This window comes from Rhinolophus hipposideros (genome assembly GCF_964194185.1).
Source record: "Rhinolophus hipposideros genome assembly, chromosome: 17".
NCBI lineage: Eukaryota > Metazoa > Chordata > Mammalia > Chiroptera > Rhinolophidae > Rhinolophus > Rhinolophus hipposideros.
In genome coordinates, this window is record NC_138063.1 from 12321410 (window position 1) to 12344126 (window position 22717).

The 22717-nt window shown below is 41.9% G+C and overlaps 1 protein-coding gene across 1 annotated transcript; it reads right to left on the reverse strand.

The window, feature by feature from the left end:
* Window positions 1-7517: 7517 nt before the first annotated feature.
* PMAIP1 (phorbol-12-myristate-13-acetate-induced protein 1) lies at window positions 7518-12506 on the reverse strand. The gene is made up of 2 exons (XM_081078231.1): window positions 12277-12506; window positions 7518-9118 (listed from the first exon to the last, which is right to left on the reverse strand). Exons 1-2 carry the CDS (start codon window positions 12332-12334, stop codon window positions 9012-9014), a joined length of 165 nt encoding a protein of 54 aa, XP_080934357.1. The 5' UTR covers window positions 12335-12506; the 3' UTR covers window positions 7518-9011.
* Window positions 12507-22717: the final 10211 nt, after the last annotated feature.

Genomic DNA, 22717 nt, shown 5'->3' on the forward strand with positions numbered 1-22717 from the left:
CTATTCCATGAAGCCTTCAGTATCTCCTAACACACACACACACACACACACACACACACACACACACACATTGTGGGGACAGAGCCAGGAGTGCAGTTTCCAGGCTCTTGGCCTCACGTGGAAAGGTGCTGGCTCAGGTAGTAAATGACCATCAACTGTGATTGGATGGCCATCAGCTGTGGCCAGTGGCCGTCAGCTGTAACCAGTGAGCCATTGGCCACTAATATAACTGCTGTGGCTATGCTAGCAGCAAAATGGGGGGCTACCAAGAAGGTGGTGGCTGAGCTAGCAAGAGCGGGTTGCAGCTAGCAAGTGGTGTTGGTTGGTTAGCAGAAAAGCAGACGGCAGGTTGCAGATAGTGTGGCTCCTGCTTCCTGTGTCTGTAACCCAGCCACTACTGAGAATATAGTGGTATGACTCCCTCATCTATGGCTCCATGGTTGTTCCTTTTTGGCCTCACCATATCCTGCATTCTTATATGGGGAGCGGGACCAGAGACCCCGCATGACACTCCGCGTGCCACCCTGCATGACACACACACTTGGTGAGCCACAGACTTCCCACTTTGTCCTCACCTCTTAGCATTGTACTTTAAAAATTAATTATAGGGGCAGCCAGATGGCTCAGGAGGTTAGAGTGTGAGCTCTTAACAACAGGGTTGCCAGTGCGATTCCCACATGGGCCAGTGAGATGCGCCCTCCACACCTAGATTGAAGACAACAAGTTGCCACTGAGCCACTGGATGGCTCAGTTGGTTAGAGTGTGAGCTCTCAACAAGGTTGCTGGTTCAATTCCCACATGGGATGGTTGCACCCCCTGCAACCTTATTTCATCTTTGTATTTCTAGAATCCAATGCAGTTCTTGGTACAAATGGTCAAATTATTTTATAGATGAATGAATGCCATTTTGCTAAGTGATACTGGGGATTAAAAACTAAATTAGATCTATGTTTTATACCTGTAGGAGCTTATAATCAAGTTGGAGAAGCAAACATAAAGTCAGTGAACATATGTGTGAGTGAAAAGTGTTGGATCATGATAAGAAAAATGTGCTATGAAACGAAAAACAGAATGTCTTTTCTGATCTGGGCAATCTGAAAACACTTCTCAAAGGAAATGGCTTTTGACATTGACCTTGAAGGATAAAAGAGCTTTGAGCAGCAAAGATGAGAAGGAAAGGAATCCAAAATTAATGAAAAGTATAAACAAATCCTAGAAAGTGAAAAAATGTAGCAGGGAGACAGTCAAGCCTGTACCCAGAGGAAGAAGCCAAATGGAGACAGAAAATTGGAAATCGATGAACTTCAAGGGGGCATGTGAGGTCATTACTCTTAGAGAACCGGTTGAAAGCAGAACCTTGGGAAACTGACATTTAAAGAATAAGAGAAAAGAGGAACTTGCTATAAGTTAAGAGGACCCAAGAGCCTGATGTGGTATGCTAATCACTTTACGTCAGTTTAAAGGAAGAGGTGATGCCCAGAGGTGGAGCATTATGCAACATAAAAAAAGGCCGGGGGATGTGGCAATCAGGCCGCTAGTGAACTTTAAGAAAACAATATCTATGAAAAATAATGGAAATGGAAAACAGATTACAAAATGAGAAAAGGTACAGTGCGTTTGGGGAAGACTGACCTTTGGAGAAACGTCCCAATGATAACTTGTTAGACCTGCCTATGAAGACTTCCGAGTCACTGGAGATTTTGATAGTGAAATACCTGATCAACAACGTCTTTCTTTATTTGAAATAAAAAATACTTGACCCTACTTGACTTTTTTCTTTTCTGCAGTGAACACCTTCGTGGTGTATGACTTCATTCTGGACCATTTACAGCTGTTTCATCTGGTTGTGCTCATCTGTCTCCTCTATTAACCTGTGATGTCCACACATCAGAGAGGATGTTTGCTTCATCTCTTCACTCAGAATGTATTTGATAATTCCAATAAAATCATGATAACATTTGGCTTTTGTAAACTCTTTGTAATCCCCCAGAGTATGTTTTTCAGCAACCATGTGTTGGGGGTTTACTAACAGCCAGGCCCTGGCCTGAAAGCATTTCATCCATGATCTCCTTTAATCCCCTTACAAACGTGATTCCACAGGGCTTTACCTTCTCACAAATGAAGCAAAAGTGGAAAAAGAAGTGGGATATAGTTTATTTACATAAGGTTCCTCGGAGTTAAATCTGCTAAAGGTACATGTGCCAACACGTGACGACCATACAATTATTCTGGTTTGCCTAAAAGTGAAGGCATTTCCAGGACAGGAGACGTTCAGTTTTAAACCCAGGGTAGTCCCCAGGCAAAGCAGGAGCAGGGAACATTCCATAGTCTTTAGTGATGCAGTGGTAAACTGTTGCAACAAAGAAAGGGGCCAATACCTATATCCCACCAGCAATATTTATTATGATAAGAGCTCCAGTGTGACTGTAACGGGGTTTTGGGTTGAAAATTATAAGTGTTTCTAAACATGTAGAAAAATACACTTTTTAATTTCACTAGCTTTTTCTTGATAAAGTGTGGTTTACAAGTAAGCCACATCTAGGCTATATTACCAATACCTTTCTTCCTGTTTTATGTTAGCACTGTAAGAAAAGCCTAGATTTATCATCCAGGCTGGTACTTTCCCAGAGCCACAAAGAGTCATTTGTGTAGTATTTGCCTGACTTCCTTATATTCTCCGGCAACTACATTTTAAAAATTACCTAAAAGTTTTAGTCTTGATTTGCTAAGTCTCAGAAATCTATTCTTTTTGATGCGACACCAGTAAAACGTTCAAAAGAAGGAAAGAAGTGTCTTTTCTTACTTTAATTTCACGTGCCACATTGTGTTGCATGGGTCTCTTTTTTTAACAATGAGCAAAGGCAGCGTTTTGTTTTTCCCCCGCTGCTTTCTGATGAACTGATAAACGGTATGTTTCCTGAAGACAGAGGATCTGGGAATCTCTTACTAAAAATAACCTTGGTCAAACCACTCGCCCTTCCTCCAACACTTGTGCAAATGAATCACCAAGAATGCAGTCTGGTTCATTTAGATGTTCTCTATTGTTTGGTTAAAAAAAAAAAAAAAAGGTGGTGGCAGCAATTACTTCTTCCTTCCTAACCTCTGCTGGGCTTTGCTGAAATAGGGCCGGATACAGGGGAACCGACAAAACACACAAATTGCTGTTTTAACAGTCTCTTTTGAATCCTTTTCTTTCCCATTACAAATAGCTCCTGCAGGTCTTTCTCAGTAGGTGCTGCCTTGGGCGTTAGCTCGTAAAAAGCGAGCCGGCGGGGAGTGTATTTTTCAGAATTAATTCTGTACTTGCCCATCACAAAGTCCCTTCCGGGGACCAGATGCGCCATCATCACCTTCCCGACCGCTCGCTCTAGGAATAACGTGAGACGGTTTCCAGAGGCTGCATACTCATCGGGGGAGGTTGGAAAGCAACCAGCTGTAATGCAGTGCTGTGCGAGAGCCACTCGAACGGGAAAGGACGTAGGTGGTGTGACTGTTTCACTTATCAGTATTTTTCACATATCCTCTGGTTTAATAATCAACCTTCCAGTCTCAGAAAACCCAGGGGTATAAAACTTGGCTGTATTTTATGAGTCTCTGGGCTGGAAAACAACCAGCTTTGCTCTGGAATGGGGGCCCTTCCCCAAGCCTGGGGAGGCACTTGTTTTGTGGTGGCTAGAGAAGCCAACAGCAAGTTCAAATCCTGTGTCTTCCACACACGTGCCAGTTGATTTGGTGAAATTGCTGATTCTCTGAGACTGTTTCCCCTACTATAAAGTGAGAAAGGTAGTCATGTTTTCCAAATAGGACTGTCGTGAGCATTAGATGAACTAATAAAAGTATGCTTCTAAAGTGCCTGGCTCATCATGGGGGATCAGGAAATCGTTTTTTGTCTTGTGAGAGTTTGGTTCACTCAGACTGGCCCTATGGAAACCCTGTGGGTGATGCAACTCAAGTTCCCCAGAGCCAAAAACAAAGAAGCCAGGAATTGACCTCAGTCTTCCAAATTAACGAATTTTCACAGTTTTGTCTCAGGTGAGAGCCCCCCACCCCACCAGCCCTTCAGGACTCCCTGCTGACACAGCCTTACAAGTCCAAAATAACTAGACAGGATCTTCTTGTATTGATTATATAAATCAAGACCCAAATTTTTATATAAATATGTATAAGGGGTTTCAGGCAATTCAGTAGTGTTCATGAAATCTATTGTGTATGGGGTGAAAATAAATGTTTTACCATCACTACTAAGAAGTTACAAATGAAAAACAGATGGCCTCATCAAGGGAAAAACTGCCACTTCCTCTCCAGCTCCAACTCTGCCCCACTGCCGTCCTTCAAAAGGTTTCATTTTCATCTAATAATCTTAATTGGGCAAAGCCTTCCATAGCTTTGTAAGGAAGCTGGTTCGAACCATCCATCTTGAAGGAAATGTTCATTGATATTTACTGAGCATGACTGTGAGCCAGACACCACTCAGAGTCTCGCCTCGTTTGATTCTCAAGGTGGTTTGAAATAAGTATATTTTACACCATTTTATTTAAAAATTGAGATCAAGCAATTTATCCTTTAGTCCTGCAAGAGTAACTGGCAAATTCGAAAGTCAAAAGTCAGCAACAGTTGTGATGAGAGGAACTTTGTAGTTTTGAAAATAGATGTGAAATTGGAAATGGGCAAATCTTATAAGCTCCATGAGAGATCATTAGTGACACAGCATAGTGAAAAGAAGAGAAGCCTTTTATTAAAACGCAAGAAATGCCGATTCAGTCAGCCGTTCGAGGTCACGGACTTTCCATCCTACAACCGTGTCTGGCCCAATGTGTCCAGCACCGTACAGGGAAGTCCCCCACTCAGCTACATACTGCTGTGACTCACTCAAAACCTCAATTGGCTACAGTTTGGCACTATACCAAGGTTGAGCTGGTTCCTCCAATTCTTGTTGACATCCCTACAGCTTATTCAGAGCTTGAAAATAATAGTCAATATTGTACACAAACCTGTAACTTCAAACAGCTCACAGTTAAAGACTCTCTGCCAAATGGTTTGGTGGTCACTGACATGTGGATGTGTTTTTATGTCTGCGAAACCCAGGCAAGCATGGTATTATTGGTAATAATGTTTGAAGACCAATCTTTAACATGTGTTTCTTTGGGGTTTATTATTTGAATGTTCCTGGACCATGTGTGACCAGATTGGTCTTTGAATAAAATATGTCAAAATAAAGAAAAAAGAAATTCCAAGCACAGTCTACTTTTAACCCAAACTCAAGCCCAGGCTCCATGCACTGTGCAGTTTCTAATCACTATGGGGTAGTCTGGGACCCAGACTTACTAAGTAAAGAAATCCTAACTGTAACTCTTATCAATTCTTTTTTTTGGTGTTTAAAGAGCAGCTGATTCGGGAAAAGACGTAGGTGGTGTGACTGTTTCATTGGGAATTTCTTAAACTGAGTTCTGAAAGTCCTTAAAAGAGAAGCTAACAAGAGTGCCCCGATTGTATTGATCAAGATTTTGTCTTTGAGCCATGACCTATTACATGAGAATACTCAAGTGATCACACGGGAGGGTGTGGTCTGTCAGGTGACCCCATTTTTATTTTTAGCTACCTGTATAGGAAAAGCAGCCCAGATAGTGACACACCATCAGGGAAGCCAGAATGCATGGGGAATTCTCATTTCCAAGAAAATACATCCAAGTCCGAGAAGTTCCCACCCAGTCTGCTCCAGGACTTAGAATCAATATTTAGGAGAAGAAAACTTGGAAAATAGATTTTTTGGGGGGGTGGGGGGGTGGAGGGGCTCTTTACATTCAGTCCCCTACTTCTCTTTATAAACCCGTTAGTTCTCTCCTATCCTGTCTGAAATGAAGTCAGAAGCGGAGCTAGTAGGACGGGGAGTGTTGGGGCAGACCTCCTTCAGACCCCTTTGCCATCCCATTTTGTCCTTCAGGTCACTAGTGACCTTAAAGATGATCTGGTTCTCTTGATTTCAGAGAAATAACTGGCTCAGACAGGCTGCCTTGTTCAGGGTCACACAGCTTACTGATGGCTTTGCTTTGAATGTCCAGCTTCAGGATTCCAAAGTGGGGCGCTCTGGGCACCTCATCACTACCAGTCAACATACTCTCTTCAAGGTTTCAGTTGTGTTCTTGGTGGATCATTCCATTTGACAAAGGTTTGAGTAGTTTGACAGGATATTCAGTTTATGCTGTTCCTACCCAGGATGTGTGTGTGTGTGATAATTGCAAAGGGTTAAAAAACCCAAAATCACAGTGCACGGGATCATTAGACTGAAGAACAACTTATTCAGATAGATAATAGACACATGATAGATTTTTCAAATATACAAGACTATTGAGGTTTTCTTTTAAACATAAATGCAAGTCAAAGTATTTTTTAAAATTCCTGGATGCCTTTTGTCAGCCATCAGCTACAATTACAATTATGTGGACATCTTGTGAATTATTTGACATCAAAATAGTTTTGAAAGACACATAGTTCTCATACCTGAAACCTGTAAATTGTGCCTAAGGCTTTGTGTTACTCTTTATATTTATTTTTTTAAAAATCAAGGGTACTTTTAGCAAAACTCATTAGCACCAATGGTCTAATTCACACTATGCAAAGAGCGTTAGGGACAGGAGTTACTCTTTCAGTGATCCTGCAATCAAATCACTCAGGTTGATCCCACCTTTCAGGAAACCAACCTCCCCTGGTCCTCCTGCAATGCAAAGTCCTTCCTCTGGGGGGAGCCGGTGGTATTGGTGATACTGGTTTGTATGGCTGTCTCCACCGCCCTTGATCCCAGTTCTCTAGCTGCCATTTCTCCTTGTCACCTTCCTCCTGTAACTCTTCCTCCCTCCCTCCCCATTTAAGGCTGGCAATTTACTTAGAGTCCAGAGTGCTAATCATTACACAATGGAACAAGGTAATTTACTTTCCATGATTTCAGCAGACTTTCTGAGGGCAGGGGTGGAAGATGTGGTTCCTAGATCAAAGCTACAAAGCTACTGGGGGATATCGTTTCAGTTCTCACTGGAACAGGAAGGCCACCGAGTTACACCTACTTGTGCACATGACTAGCTTCTCGTGAAGCAATACTTGCTGCTCAGGGTGGGGGCAGTAGGGAAAAGCTTTGAGGTTACTAAAAGGAAACTGCCCAGAAGTTCCTCTTGCCTGGCAAACTCATGAACATCCAAGACTCACCATACCTCTAATTAGATCATGAATCTCAGTAGGCTATTAAATTAATCACTCTCCCAGCGTTAATGTAAGGCACTCAGCAGCACTCAAGATCTACACCTGGCATTAATTTCCTACTTTTCACCATTTCCTTTCCCAAGGAAAGTAGAAGTCCCTGGACAGCAGAGATCATGCTAAACGTCCCCGTATACTCTGACCACAGAACTGGAACGGAGGGGATGGTTTGTTCAAAAGGTGCCTGCTGAGGAAAATCAGTTAAGATAGAATATTTTGGTTTCATAATGAACACTCAGTAGCTTACATGATGCAAAACTAAACACAAGACAATGGTGATAATTTTTAATGGTTTACAGCTACAGTACAGTTTGAAAAGTATATATACATGTATAAATATAATTATAGACCATAAATATCTACATGGCAAAGGATATGCCTCTAGGCACACACACACAAAAATCTTTCAACTAAATAAACTCACGCCGTAAGTAATACTGAAGAAGAATAGATGCTGAGGTAATTTTTTATCTAAAGTGACTATAGTCTATATTAAAACATTCTTACTATAAGAGTTCAAGTAGGTATAAAAACCTTGTCTCATAACCCAAAACTGTAACTTTAATATACATTGTTAAACTAAACCAAAAATATTTTAATTATAAATAGGTAAAATAAATAAGATTGTTCTTGCTGAAATTGAATTATCACTTTTTTTTAATATATATTTGAGGACTTTGTTGATAGCCTGGCCTTTTAATTAAAAAAAAGAATGCATGAAACCTTTCTCACAATCTACATATCACTCTGCAAAATGTATATTTATGTATATAAATGGGCTTTTCATCCTGGATGAGCAATCTGTCCCTTTTTTTTAAAGTACATCCCAATTATGAAAACATGCTTAATTTCTCTTAAAAGATCACTATTTCTAGGATACACGCTGACTAGTATGAGAAAGGGAACTTTCAATTTTAGAAACTTTAGAAACACATTCATTTTCTTATGGTTACTTTAGAATATTTGTTTTACTAAGTTTTAATTACAGCAGTAAGAAGTTGAATTCACTTTTTAAAAATTATTCCTGGTTATGCAAATTCCCCACGCTCTTTATATTTTAATATTCAACAGCAAGAATTTTACTGGCACCAAGAAACACTCATAACTTCTATCAAATTTTTCAAATTACATACTTTTCAGTTAAGACCCACAGGGACACATTTACAGAAGTAATACATAGTAAAGTTAAAAGAAACAAATTATCAAATTATTTTATATTTTGTAGTGACCTATGAAATCAACATTCATTATGACATACAGTGTTCTCAGAATAAAATATTTACTTCTAACAAGATAATATATATATAAACCATATATGACATATTGTTCTGGAGTTGTCATCCCAAAGTAGAAATAAACACTGAACATATTCTATTTCTTGGCCCCTGTCCACATTCTCATCCTTTCGTCAATTCCTCTTACACTACACTAGGCAGCAACCTTCAGCAAAAACACTAGAACAATTCTCTAAGCAAAAACAAAACGTATAAATAATTTATTTTGTATTTTCAAAGCTCTTCAATTTTTGCTTTAAAATAAACAAAGTGGTTTTATAATGTTCTCGAATCCCAAAGAATGACTTCTGGGAAACCTCTAGTAGAAATTCACTGTGATGTATTCCATCTTCATTTCCAAGGGCAAGTGAGAGCTCCTTCACATTCTTCTCCACTATAAGGCAGTCTCTCCTCTAATTGCTGAAATATGCACCTACTGGGGAATTCTCATTTTAAAGGAGGCTCCTCATTAGAAAGCTTCAGAAGCAGTCAGGTTCCTGAGCGGAAGAGTTTAGATATTAGATTCAGAAGTTTCTGCCGGAAACTCAGTTTGTCTCCAATTCTCCTGAATTGAATGGCACAGTCAACTTCGAGCTCTGAAAAAGAAAGCAAAACATGAGCATTGCATTGACAACATTCCAAACTGTAACCAGCAAGCGTGACAAGTTGAGTATTTAGCCTGTGAAGCATTTCTCTTAAAAAGTTAGCTTTACTACACCTGTTTTCTTAATGTGAGATGGAAAACACACACACGTGACATATACTAAGACACTGTGACTCATAAACCAAAGAAAAACAAGGTAAGGTAAAAATAGACATTTACTTTGAAATCTTTTTTAAAAAAAGAATCCTGGATGAGGCGATTGTTATGTTACCTTGAAACTCAAAGTTTTAATATGTCAAATACCACAAAGTAAGTGAGACTTTGCCAACCGCAGGCAAAGGATGTCATCCTTTTTTCACTCACTTAAGGTTGGTTGGGGAACGGAATGTCAAACACAGCAGAACAGATGTCAATTACCACAGAGTCCGTGAGACTCTGGCAGCCTCAGGTGATGTCATCCTTTTTTATCTCATTTTAGGTTGGTTGGGGAACAGAAGTCAAATTCTAAAATCTTCAGTGTTGTTTTCAAATAGGACTTATTTTTTAAATGGCCATAACACATAGCTCAGATTATGCCCTCATTTATAGGCAAATTTAAAGGTATTCTTTTCCTCATTTAAAAAACCTCTAAAAATTTATCATAAAAGACTTATAAAACCCTATTCTAAAACTAACCCCACATACTCTAAAATAATTTGGAAGTTTAAATTTTACTCTAAACCAAATTCTTCCTCCAAACCCAACCTCTCATCAATCCACTGCCTTCACGGAGACAACTGAAGCAGAAAATAAGTAATATTTACTTCACACATTTACTACTTTTTTAGGATAGAGATATTGTAATCAACTGGATATTAATTTAAGAAAAATATTGCTTATCATCTAATTTCCAAGTAAATTTTTTAAGCAAGTGAAATTAACACCAAATCTATATTGACCATAATTTCAATTTTGTGGATATTTCAATGAGCAACTCAAGGTCTTTTGGTCCACTTCAAGTTCATGACCACGAACATTAAAAGTCATTATGATGGGCCAGCCCGGTGGCTCAGGTGGTGGGAGCTCCATGCTCCTAATGCCTAGGTCGCCAGTTGGATTCCCACATGGGCCAGTGAGCTGCGCCCTCTACAGCTAAGATTGTGAACAACAGCTCTCCCTAGAGCTGGGCTGCTGTTGAGCAGCCGGTGGCCAGCACCAGCAGCATGAGTGGCCGGCACCCAGCAAGAGCCGCCGTGAGTTGCCAACCTACGGCGACTGACTGCCTCAGCAGAGGGGAGCGCGAGGCTCCTAATACCAGCATGGGCCAAGGAACTGTGTCCTATACAAGACTGAGAAACATCGGCTTGAAGGCGGGTGGGGAAGGCAGAAAGGAGAAAAAAAAGTCATTATGACTACAAATTGAAATCTGGTTTTATTTTGTAAACAGACCCTGCAAAGACCCTATTTAGGCTCAAAATGAAAAGCTGTAAATTTATAATAAAGTGTATTTTTAAATTCTCTGTTTACAAACAAGACCTGGGTGAAATTTTCATAATCTCTAACAAGAGACCTAATGAATATCATAAGGTGCCATTCTTTATAGGATAAGAGTCAAACATTTTGAGAGGTATTTACAGTCATGTTCTTTGCAGTAAGTGGGATATATTAACCTATCATCCTTAAAAAAAAATTATGCTGCATACAATTTTAGAAGCCCTGAATTATAAGAGGAAAAATTACCCCTCACACTCACCCCTCCCCAAAAAGGCAGAAAATAGCCCCTATTTGTTTCCTTAATCGTTTTGTTACAGTTACACATCTATAAATGTACTTTAAAAATTGTAACTATGTGTGGTTACTATGTTATGGATGTTAACTAAACTTACGGTGGTAATTATTTCACAATACACACACATATCAAATCATTATGTTTTACCCCTAAAATTAATACAATGCTATGTCACTTGTATCTCAACTTTTACATATAGTACTATCTAATTAAGTTTAAGAGGGACCTTTCCACTCTTCCTTGTTCTTGGGAACTAAGTAAGTTGGCTGGGTAAAGATTACGCACAAGTTTAGACCTTTCCAAAACATGGTCAGGACAACTGGACATCACAAAAGATTTTAGAAAAATTTTTCCCTCCCAAGCAAGAGCCAGAGAGAGCAGTCTGGTGCCAACTTAGCCATGGCCAGATTGCCAATGCACCACTTCCTTTGCAAGTCCCAAGGGCTCTATAAAATGAAACTAAGTTAAAAAGGGGGCCTATTACAAGCTGATGCAATAGCAGTGTGGTCCACACAGATTTTTGAGGCCAAAGCTTTGCTGCCTTTTTTCCTACTGCCCCTTAACAGATGACTGCCTTGTTTGATAAGATTTATAAAAAGGGCGCGGGGGTGGGGGGTGGGGAGGGTAGGAGCTGACCTTAAGTTATTTGATGGTGATACGGTGGTGGGCGGGGGGTGAATGGAAGGATCTTAAAAACTGGGGACCAACTCCTGCTCTTTATCCCTAACTCCGCAACTAATATCGATTGTTTCAAATGTTATACAATGTACTCTTAACAAAGAAGCAAGACTTTCTGGGCCCCTGAACGCCATGGTCCCTTTGCGGCCTCCCCCACTCTTCAGCCGGTTGTGGAAGAGCTGTGATCCTATCAAGCGTCCTCACTGCTTTTGTTCCCGTTGGGAGTGAAGCGAATGATAACGCTCGGAGCAGGGCCCTCGACGGCCCACGACGCCCCACGACTCGGGACGGGGAGGCCCTGCCTTAGGAAGTGCTGGGAGGCCAGGCGGCTCCCGGAGCTTCTCCCTTCCCCACCTGCTGGCATAATGACTTTTCCTCGTTGCTGATGCCCGCACTTGCACTTTTTCCCCCGGTGGCCCTGCGGCAGGGCAAGTAGGGACACAAGGCGCGCGTAGAAGAGATTTTTTGCATCCGCTAAAATGCAGCTGCACCCCAATCCCAGACCGGGCTCCCTCCCTCGCCGTCCCCACGGTCCTAGGTGAAACCCCTGAAGAACTTCCAGGAGGCGCCCTTACAACACGTGCAACGACGCAGACCCCGCCGGCGCTTGAGGCCCCGAGCAGACTGGCTGACCCCACCCAGCCTGAGCTCCCGGCCCCCGCCCCACCCCGGCCAGGATCGCCGCGGACCCCTGTGGTCCCTACCTGCCGGGGCCCGCGCAGGGCTGGGCTGCGCGTTCTTACGCGCCTTCTTCCCCGGCATCTCCGCGAGCAGCCGGCGGGAAGGCTGTTGCAGACCTCCGGGGAACGCAGCCCCCCAACCTTGGGTTGCAACCTGGGGTCTGCAGGACGCGAGCTGCGCGCCGGGCGGGCGGGCTGCACTGATGGGAGCCGGCTGGACACCGGACTCAGTGGGCACCCGAGAACCTCGGGTTCTGGGGAAAAGCAAGAGCCCACGCTCACGTTTTACAGGGACTTCCCGATGACGTAGCGAAACTAGACGCCGGGCCCGCCCCTCTCCCCGCCCCAGCGAGCGGCCGTGGCCCGGGGCGCGCGCGCCTGGCCTGGGGGGTGCGAACCCCGCGCCACCTCGCGAACGAGCTCGCGACCCGCGGCGGCGCCGACCCCCGGCGGGGGGTGCAGGGCGCTGGGCGGGCGAGACCTTGCCCAGTCCCGAAATCACTTCTGAAACAAACGGGGTGAGGGAGGGGGGGTGGGGACCAAGACTCTGAGATGGAGTCAGCTGCAGCTGTGGGGGGGTCCAGGAGTCCGGGGAGGAGAAGGGTTTTCCTCGCCGGCAAGTTGCGGGTGGAGAGGCCCGGAACTTCGTCCTTATCATAAATGGGCAATTATAGACTTCTGTAAACAAACCCCCCCCCCCAAGCGTTTGGAAAGGCAAGTTTTTTACCGTCGGAGAACGTGGGTAGTTTCAGGAAAGTGCAATAAAGAGAAGTTTAATAACAGTAGGCATGATGCCAGAGGCCATGTGAGTAAATAAAGTACCAGACTGAAACTTGGGAAGTTAGCTACAAATTGAAACATTGTTTTGATTTGGAAGGGAGTGTGTGTGTGTGTGTGTGTGTGTGTGTGTGTGTGTCTGTGTAGAGAGGGGGCTTCCTTTCTGGATAGGTTGATATTGCTCATTCTGGATGCTAAGTAACCTAAAAAAAAAATACTTTATCCAACAGAAAACTTTCAAATGCTTTTGTGGAGGGAGGAATGAGCTACCTGGGAATAGGAAGTTCATTTGCACAATGTGTGGCTGGCCCTTGAATAATTCCATTATTATAAAAAGAAGTCATTCGGGTTAGTTAACAGGTATTGAGGGCCGTTTCATGCTCAGAGCTTTTAAGCGGGCATTTTCTCCTGTCCTCAAAACAACGCCAAAAAACGGGCATTTTTACCATGGGCATTTTTTGCGCAATTTACAGGTGCAAAACTGAGGTTTACCGAGATGAAGTGAATTTATTCAAGCTCACGTAGGCAGAGAGCAGTGCCAGGATCTGAACCCAGGCAGGCCCACGCGGAGCCAGAGCAGTAGTCCACTGCAGCCTTCCCGTGATCAGGTTCTGAGAAAATGTGTGCTGAGTCTTAGCCCTGCTATTTCATGCAGACGTTGCAAATTGGCTGCTTAGAGCTGCGTGGCTTCCTAGTAGAAGTGTTTGGCTCACAGGATTGGTCTGCAGAATGTCTTGTGAACATTTGCATTGGTTACCAACATTTAAAATTGAGAGACTGCATTAAAACCCTGCATTTCTGGCGTCCTTTGGAAACTCAGAAGCTCCTCAAAACTGCGATCCGTTTTCCAAACGTGCTTCTTCCCTTCGGGAGCTGGAGCCCCTGTCAGCCACACTCCCTGCTGTTTGTTTTCTCATTTACATTATCTGGCCCCAGTAGGCAGTTGAGCTTGTTTATTTACCTGAAATCATTCAATCAACACAAATCGGCGACTATTTATTTTGGCTTGGTCCAGCAGAAGTATAGACAACACTGGAAGCATGGAACAAAACTGCGATTGAGTTTAAACAACTTCGTTTTGACTGTGGTAAACACATTGGGATTAAGAGAATTCGGGAGTTTTCTACCATGTGACAAAGAAAGCCCTGCTGAGCTGCTGGAGAGCCCAAAACCACTGCGGCTCTCCTCAAGGGTCATTCCGATGAACCTCATACTTAAGGAACATCATTAACTTTCTGATTGGATAAATCAGTAAACTTCTGAGACAATCATGGACGCTGAAAGGCAATGAAAACATTCAACACGAGAAAAACAAATTATGTCATTGTCTACCTACAAAGGGTGTGTCGATCAGGTCCTGTCACCTTAGCATTATAAAAGCTTGTTGGTCACGTGGTCCACACAAACTGAGGCTAGCTGTGTCTTTTAGAGAATTGCAAATCCGAAAGAAAAGGAAGGAGCAAGTAGGGGGAGGTGGGCTTCAGAGAGGGGTCAAAATCAGCCATTTATGGAGGACTTTTTAAGATGTTGAATTTGAGACACCTCACAGTCTTTTTCAGACCCAACATTCTATTAAGGGAAATCGAAGCTGAATATGAAAAGGCTTTCTTAACTATCTACAGAGGGTGCCCAAAAAATGTATACACATTTTAAGAAAGGAAAACTACTAAAATTGTAATACTCAATATATACTGATAACCAAAGATGAATACAAGTCACATTGGACTTCTGCAATTACAAGAGGTGCTCAAAGTGGTTCCCGTCAGTGTCCCGACACTTCTGATTATGGCAAACTACTTGAGCAACGCTGACCAGTGTCCACTTGTATACATTTTTTGGCACCCCCAGGACGTCTCTGGGAAAATGATGTATCATTTAATAAGAACTTGCAAGAAATATAAACATGGAGATATTTTGACCACTGGTGCTGGTAAAATAAAATTTTCTCATGTAGCATTAAAATCCCCTATTATGTTTTTGTTGTTGTTGTTGTTTTTAGGACTGGTGAGAGCGACAATGTTTTAAACTGCTACTACTACCAGATATAAGTTTTCATGGACCAAGTTCAACAATGACAATGCAAATCTGGTCATGCTTGTGTTGTCACTTCCCATGTTAAAAATAAAAATACTGGAAAACAAAACAGAAAACATGATTAGTAATAGAATAGTCATTCATATAGCTCATGTGGGAAATAGGATTTAACAGGAAGACAGGAAGATATGAGAGATGAAAAGGGGGGAAATTTAAAGGAAGCCTGTGAAGAAATATATGTATAGGCTGTAAACCTAAGTCTGTTTATTCCTGTAAACGGGGATTTGTTTGTTTTTTCCTGTAGAGCATGTTTGTTAACACGAAATCACCCTGATGCATTAATTGGTTAAATCTTTCTTTAAGACAGACACTAGGTTAGGCTCCCGGGAGAAAGTGCTTTCTAGCCCCCATGGAACCGGTGTTGAAAAGAGCAAGACCTTACAAACACATGGTGCGAAAGACTGCCTTGTTAAAGTTCACATCTGATTCTGGACATCTAGCTGGTCTTAACATTCTGCTTCTTAAGCATACTGGTGAGGCTAAAGCTTCTGGTCTGTGGAGAAGGCTAGAGGCTGATTCAGGCAGGTACAATAAGATGTGCCGAGAGCTGGGCCAGGGAAATGATGGCAGACCTTGGGAGGTCAATTAAGCAAGAAAGGGCATCGACATGGAGACCTGAGGCATAAATAGGAGTTGGCCAAGCAATGAGGCTGAAGGGAAGAAGTGTGTTCCCTGCAGAGAGTCAAGAGCAGTGGGAAATGGTGAGAGGTAAATGGGGAGAGCAGCTGCCTGAGGAATTTGGGTATTATTGTGGAAGCAGTGGGGGCGGGGGGAACCACGGAAGGTTTTAAGGAGGTGGGCGATATGCTCAGATTCTAGAGAGCTCACTCTGGCTGCAGTGTGACTACATTAGTTGAGCTGAGACTGGGGACGGTGTGACTAGTGAAGATCTGCTGGAATTCTCATACCTGATGGTAGTGCCAGCAAACTCACTGTTTTAACCGGTCTTATTAAAATTCCCATATTTCCTGACTGGGATAGGACTCCCTTCTATTAGAGCAAGACTTGGTATTTTTCAGCATAAATGTAATTGACGTCTTCACCTATATTAGTTTTCTGGGGCTGCCATCACAAAGCACCACAAACTGGGTGATTTAAAACAATGGAAATTTATTCTTGCACTGTTCTGGAGGCTGGGAGGCTGAAATCAAGGTGTCAGTGGGGCCATGCTCTCTCTGAGGGCTCTAGGGGAAGAATCCTCCTTTGCCAATTCCAATTTGTGGCGGTTCCTGCAACACTTCTAGATGTATCCCTCCAGTGTCTGTCCTGGTCTTTACATGACCTTCTCCTCTTTGTGTCTGTGTTCAAATTTCCCTCTTATAAGAACATCAGTCATTGCATTAGGGACCCCACCAATCCCGTAGGACCTCGTTTTTTAACTTGATTACATCTGCAAAGACCCTACTTCCAAATAAGGTCGCATTCATAGGTTGGCAGGTGGGGGGTAGTGGGGAATTAGGACTTCAACATATTTTGGGGGGGACTCATCTCAATCTATAACATCTCCCTTTACCAATTGCCTTTTTAAAAAAGGTCTACGTACTGATATAAACCTTTCCTCCTATTTGTAATTTGAATTTTTTTTCTTTTTTTTTAAGGAATGGGCAGCTCAGAGTGGCCCATGCAGGGATGGAAACAACAACCTTGGTGTTATTAGCACCACGCTCTAACTGACTGAGATAACTGGCTACCCCTGTAATTTACACATTTTAGAAACCAAAATTCCCTTCGTAAACTTGACAATGGATTTAAGCAGCCAGAAATAAAGCTCAAAAGCAGTATAGATAATGTAAGAAATAAGATGACTCCTGAGGGAACAGGTTTAGAAGATATGTATACCCTGCACATTCGAAGTCGGAGGTTGTGGTGTGACCCCCCGTCCTCACCCCACCCAGGCTTGCCACTCACAAGGTCAAACACGTTTTCCATAAATGCTTTTATGAAGCTGGAAAGTAAGTTTAATTTCTTTAGTGCAATATATAAGCAGGTTATAAAATGTGGAAAACAGAGGAGAATTTTTTTTTCATTTCCCAAAGTTTCTATTCTTCATTTTATTCTCCCTCGTTTACTAATTATTTTCTGTTTGTTTGTTTCTTTTTTCTGGATTATCACTGATAATGATCATCAAGCAGGTTTGTGCTTTGTAACTGAAAAGATTCCAGAAGAGAAATGAGCAGTCATATGTTCAACAGCACCAGCTAAAGGATGGAAAGAGGTCTGGACGGCCTGAAGATTGAAATTAACTGCATTTAATTTCAACAAGTAAATAAATCCAACTCACATAGAGGATTTGATAGAAAAAACTATTCATAAATACTATGTTTATTAGAACATTATTCATTATGATAAAATCATTTTAAGTAATTACTATCGAATGACTACTAGGAAGGTAATTCAGTCCTGTGTGAGAGTAGAAAGTAATGATTGTCCCAGTGTAATCTGTGTAAATACAACCTCAGAATCAATTGATGAACTGATTTAAAATGCAGACCTGATCTCAGACTAATAAATCACAATCTTTGGGACCCTAGAACGGAAATATTCATTTTAACAAGCTTCTAAGATGATGTTGGTACATGAATGGAGATGAGGAAAAAGCACTTCAGAAATGATATCTGACCTCATGTAGCTTTTAGTCTAGTTCAAGAAATAACAATGGTATGAATTAGCAAATAAATGAAAATGGATTATAATTTATTGTGACGTTGTAACACATGGAAATATTTTTACACAGCAGTTCAGTGAACATAATTTGTGTTTTATATACTTTTCCGGTTGAGTGTTATATTTCACCATTTCAACAATCTATGTAGGGAAAGGAAAAAAGGGGACCTTGTTAATTATTCTCGAAAATAAAAGAAGCCACAACCCCTAGGAAACATAGGCTCAGGACAAAAGAATAAAAACACACAATCGAGGAAGGAGAAAGAGGCAGAACTGAAATGTGTGGTTGTCATGAGCCCCAGGAGGCAGAAGGGGCAGAACAAAAACAGTTGGTGAGAAGAGGGGAACAGGGAATTAGGAGATGTTTTGAGTGTCTGGAAGCTTTCAGCTTATTACCGGCAAACAGAATTGTTATCCAGCTGTGTGGATAATTGACAGTTGCTGCCTTTAGGGGTGGGGAAGGGGGGGATACAATTTCACTTCTGCATATAGATAGACTTAGAAATGGATGAAGGCTGAGTTCTAGATTACCATCATTCGTGCCTAATCGAATCCACAATCCCTCCCACACCGTGGATTGAGTGTCACTAATACAGAGGAACTGTGAACCCTGGGAGGGCAACAGAACAGTAACGTGTGTGATACCAACCTCCCCGGGGTTCTTCCTCAAACTCACTGAGCTCCTTCTTGCTTCGGGGACACGGCCCTTGACTCTGCCTAGAATGCTCTTTCTCCTGATTTTTCCATGTCTACATACTTTTGGCCACTCGGGTCTCAGAACAAATGCTATTTTCTTAGACAGGCCCTCCCAGATTATCTCATCTAAAATGGCCCCTCCCCACACACCACAGGACTATCCACCATGAAATCTATTTTATTTAGTTGCCTGACTTGTTTATTGTCAGGAACTTCCCCTTTTGAGAGCAAATTCCACATGAACTCAGACCTTACATGACTGTTCTCCACTATTCCCAGTGCCCAGACCCACAGTGCTAGGCTCATGGCAGACACTTGACAAATGCAGTATTTGTTGAGTAAAAGCATGGCTTTTGTGGGGTATGTTGAGAAGGACCTTCTCCTCTAAAAAATTTTGTGGACTAAGTTTCCAGTTCTTCACACAGATGAGAAAACCCAAGCTAAAAAATGTTAAATCATTTGCCTACATTCACAGATCTAATAGAGTAATTAAAGTTCTTGGTTGACAGAACAGTTGACAATAATCAGAAGAGATCACAGGCAATGGACATTTAAAATAAGCCTTTCCTTTTTGTTGTTGTTGTTCTATAAAAGTGTTTCTCTTTACCAATAAACCTGTAGAATTAAAAGGTTAGAAACTCAGGGATGGCCGGTTAGCTCAATTGGTTAGAGCATGGTGCTGATAACAACAAAGTTGCCTGTTCGATCCCGGCATGGGCCACTGTGGGCTGTGCCCTCCTTAAAAATAAAAATAATAATAATAATAATAATAATAATAATAATAATAATCAACACCATTAAGAATTAGCATTGTCCAAAAAATAAATAAATAATAAAATAAAAAATAAATAAATAAATAAATAAATAATAAAATAAAAAATAAATTAAAAAAGAAAAAAAGAATTAGCATTGTCCAAAGCATTCTGGTTTTCCTTGTTCATCTCTTGGCCCTCCTCCTGAAACAGGCCATTCCAAAGTCACCGACTTCTTACTCTCCCCCTACAGAATCTCATGCATTCTCATCACCCATTCTCATAGATTATGTCCAATACCACCCACATTTCAAACGTGGAATTTCCCCATATCCACCTGCATGTTCTTAAACTTAAAATTTGTATGGTTCAAAAGTGAACACTGAGACCTCTTGGAGTCTCCACTAATCCTGCAGATTTGAAGTCTCCACACACTGCACCATCCTCTGTCCCCCATCCCCACCCCCTCCAGAGGCTCAAGCCAAAGACCGAAGACCTAGCCCCCTGGGAACCTTCAAACCAATCAGTGGGAAGTCGTTCTGATCTCCCCTTGACTCTCTGCATTCCAGCCATTACCTCCTCTTACCTGGGCCAATGTAGGGGTCCTTCTCCCTGACCTCCCTCCACCACACCTGGCCCTCTTCTCTCTGTTCTTCACACTGCAGCCAGGGTGAGTTTCTTTAATGCTAATTTCCGCATGTCCCTTCTTACAGCTCTCTATCCATTGTCCACACTGCTTCCAGAGTGATCATATTTTCCTTTTTCAGCTTAAAGGCTTTTGGGTGTCTCCAGGCGCCCCAGAGTCAAATTGAATTCGCAAAAGCCATGTGCCAGAGCTGAAGGAAAAAAAAAAAAATGAGTGAAACTTTGTTCTGACAGCCGGATAGGACAGGGGAGGAAGCATTGCCCAGCTTTTTGGCATTCCTAGCAGGAAAAACAAAGAGTGAGAAAAAAGAACCATTAGAAATCAAAACGATTTCAGGTTAGACACCACCTCAGATTAGATACCAATAATAAAAATCAGTATTTTTAAATAGCCTTCTTATAGCCCAACATTAACCACTAAGAAAGTGTAATGCTTTTTATTTTAATGCCACCCATTTATGACAGCAACAAAATTATAAATATGTTCTTGGCGGCATCTGGAAAATCTGCATGAAGAGTCCTGGCTGTGTCATGAGGAACAGAATGGAAGAGTTATTCCCAGATGAGAAGACTCTGCCTAATTATTCTACTCATGCAATACAATTCCGGTTAGAACCCCGTGGAGATCTTTTTAGGAATGCAATAAATTGAGGAGAACTAGCCCTTCCATTTATTAGAAAAATTATTAAAATTAAAAGCAAATGTAAAGACAAAATTATGAAAACACATAGTTGAGCAGAACAGAGAATTAAAGATATTCTATAGTAAGAACAAACTTCCCCTCAGTTTTTTCCTTTGGCTCTGGCAGCTGGCTTTTGCATATGTGATTTGACCCTAGGGGCACCTGGACACCCCCAAAACACACGAGAAAGAAGTGTATGATCGAGGTGGCATTTCTGTTCAATAGATACAACGTAGATTATTTCATAAATGGGTTTAATGATTGTTAAACATTCAGAAAAAAACTCAATGCCTGATACCTACCTCATTGTCTGCATCAAAACAAACTCCAAAGGGTTCACGATATTTACTATCAAGCACATATGAAAAGGTACTTGAAGAAATCATGGGTGAATATTTTCATAATTTTAAAATTGGACTGACTTTTGAAAACTTGCTGTGAAAACCAAACCCCAAAGACCCATTCGCCTTCCTAGAAATGTACAAGCCCTGGTCAGTAAGATAACAAACACTATGAATAAAGTCAAGAGCCAGCAGAACTCCTGAAGAACAAAGGCTGAGCTCAGGGTCTGATCCTGCCCTCGGTCAGCCGCTACCTGTGGCACAGCCTGCCCAGACAGCTGGAGCAGGGGAGGGAGAACAGCTTCACAGAAAGCTTGTACAGCCACAGCACAGACCCTTCTTCAGATTCCCTTTTTTGAATGTGTAGAGGGAGAGATCTGGTCTCTCTCTCTCTCTCTCTCTCTCTCTCTCTCTCTCTCTCTCTCTCTCTCTCTCTCTCTCTCTCTCTCTCTCTCTCTCTCTGCAAGAAAGCCTGGGGAAGGCATAGAGAAAAGCCTTAGAGAGGGTTTTATAGAGCCTTTGGCAGCCAGGTGTCTGGCTCTTTCCAGCCCACTTTTGCAGAAACTTGAGACAATTATTCCAGCCTTTCAGACTAGAACACTTAAAACCAGCAACAGTGATCGGCTTCTCTCCTCTTCTTTACCCCCTGTATTCAATTCATCAATCCTAGCACATCTTTCTTTAAAGTGACCTTAGGGTTTAACCTTCTTACTCAAATTTCTCTGCTTACAGAGCGTGTTATTTCACTCTGACATTATTTCAAAAGTCTTCTAGCTGGACACCTGCCTTTCTCTGCCAGCGGAGCCCCCTTACCCTTCAATCTGCCTATAAAACACCAGTTTCTTGACATTCATTCCCTTGCTAAAGGATTAATAGATAACGCCCCACTGCCCACCAAGCAGGTCTATACTTCATTTCTCTGGTTTATTGGTACACTGTGTCACAGATTGTTTTATGAGTCCCCTAAAATAAAGTTGCATACTCCTTAAGGGCCAGGACTCCCTTTCTCCCTCACTGCTATCTTTTCTCCAAACCATTTAAGCTACTTCCATTACCCAGAGACAATCTTCCTTCATCCTCATCTTCATCAAAATCCCTGGGGGATTTTTTAAATCTGCCAAATTTGGTGTGGTATTGAAATGCTAAAATAATGAGCTTTATTTTCTTTGACGATAAGTACCTGAAATAATGATCGAAGTCTCAAAGGATTACAATATATAGACAGAAGGCAAGTTAATGGGGGAATTTTGTATGAAGTTCTCTTTTACCTTTCTAAAAAAATTGATTTGTATTCCAGCTTCACTATTTACTTGATATGTGTACTTAAGCAAGTTGCTTCACTTCTCTGAGTCGAGATTTCCTGTTTTGGAAAGGGAAAATAATAATGATACCTCCCCTCCAGGGCTTTTTGAGAATGAAAAAGGATAATACAAGAAATCAGTTACCATAGTGTATGTCACGTGAGGAAGACTTAACGATCATAAGAGCTTTCTCTACCTACCTCGTCCACCACCATTTCCAGAATGAGAAGGCAGGGCAAGAACGTGCCAGTGCCATCCATTCCATCCCCAAAGTCCCCAGAAACACAATTCATAATCAGTTGTGTTCCTATCCCAACACAGAAGCCCTGCCTGCGAAAACTAAAAACTGCCCAAATTCCCCCCAGACTTCATGATTATAAACAGGACCACTTTGTTGAGTTCCGTAGAGAAAGGAAAGAGGTGACAGGCGGAGAAAGGAAACTACAAGAAAGAGGAAATGAATCACTTTCTGAGCCTTGGGCCTGAACACACAGCAGGCTGGGGAGTGGGGGT

Excerpts from the sequence above, each read along its gene's own strand:
- PMAIP1 (XM_081078231.1), bottom strand. The coding sequence starts at position 12,334 with ATGCCGGGGAAGAAGGCGCGTAAGAACGCGCAGCCCAGCCCTGCGCGG. Across the intron at positions 9,119-12,276 it reads CCCTGCGCGGGCCCCGGCAG|AGCTCGAAGTTGACTGTGCC; the intron begins GTAGGGACCACA and ends TTTCTTTTTCAG.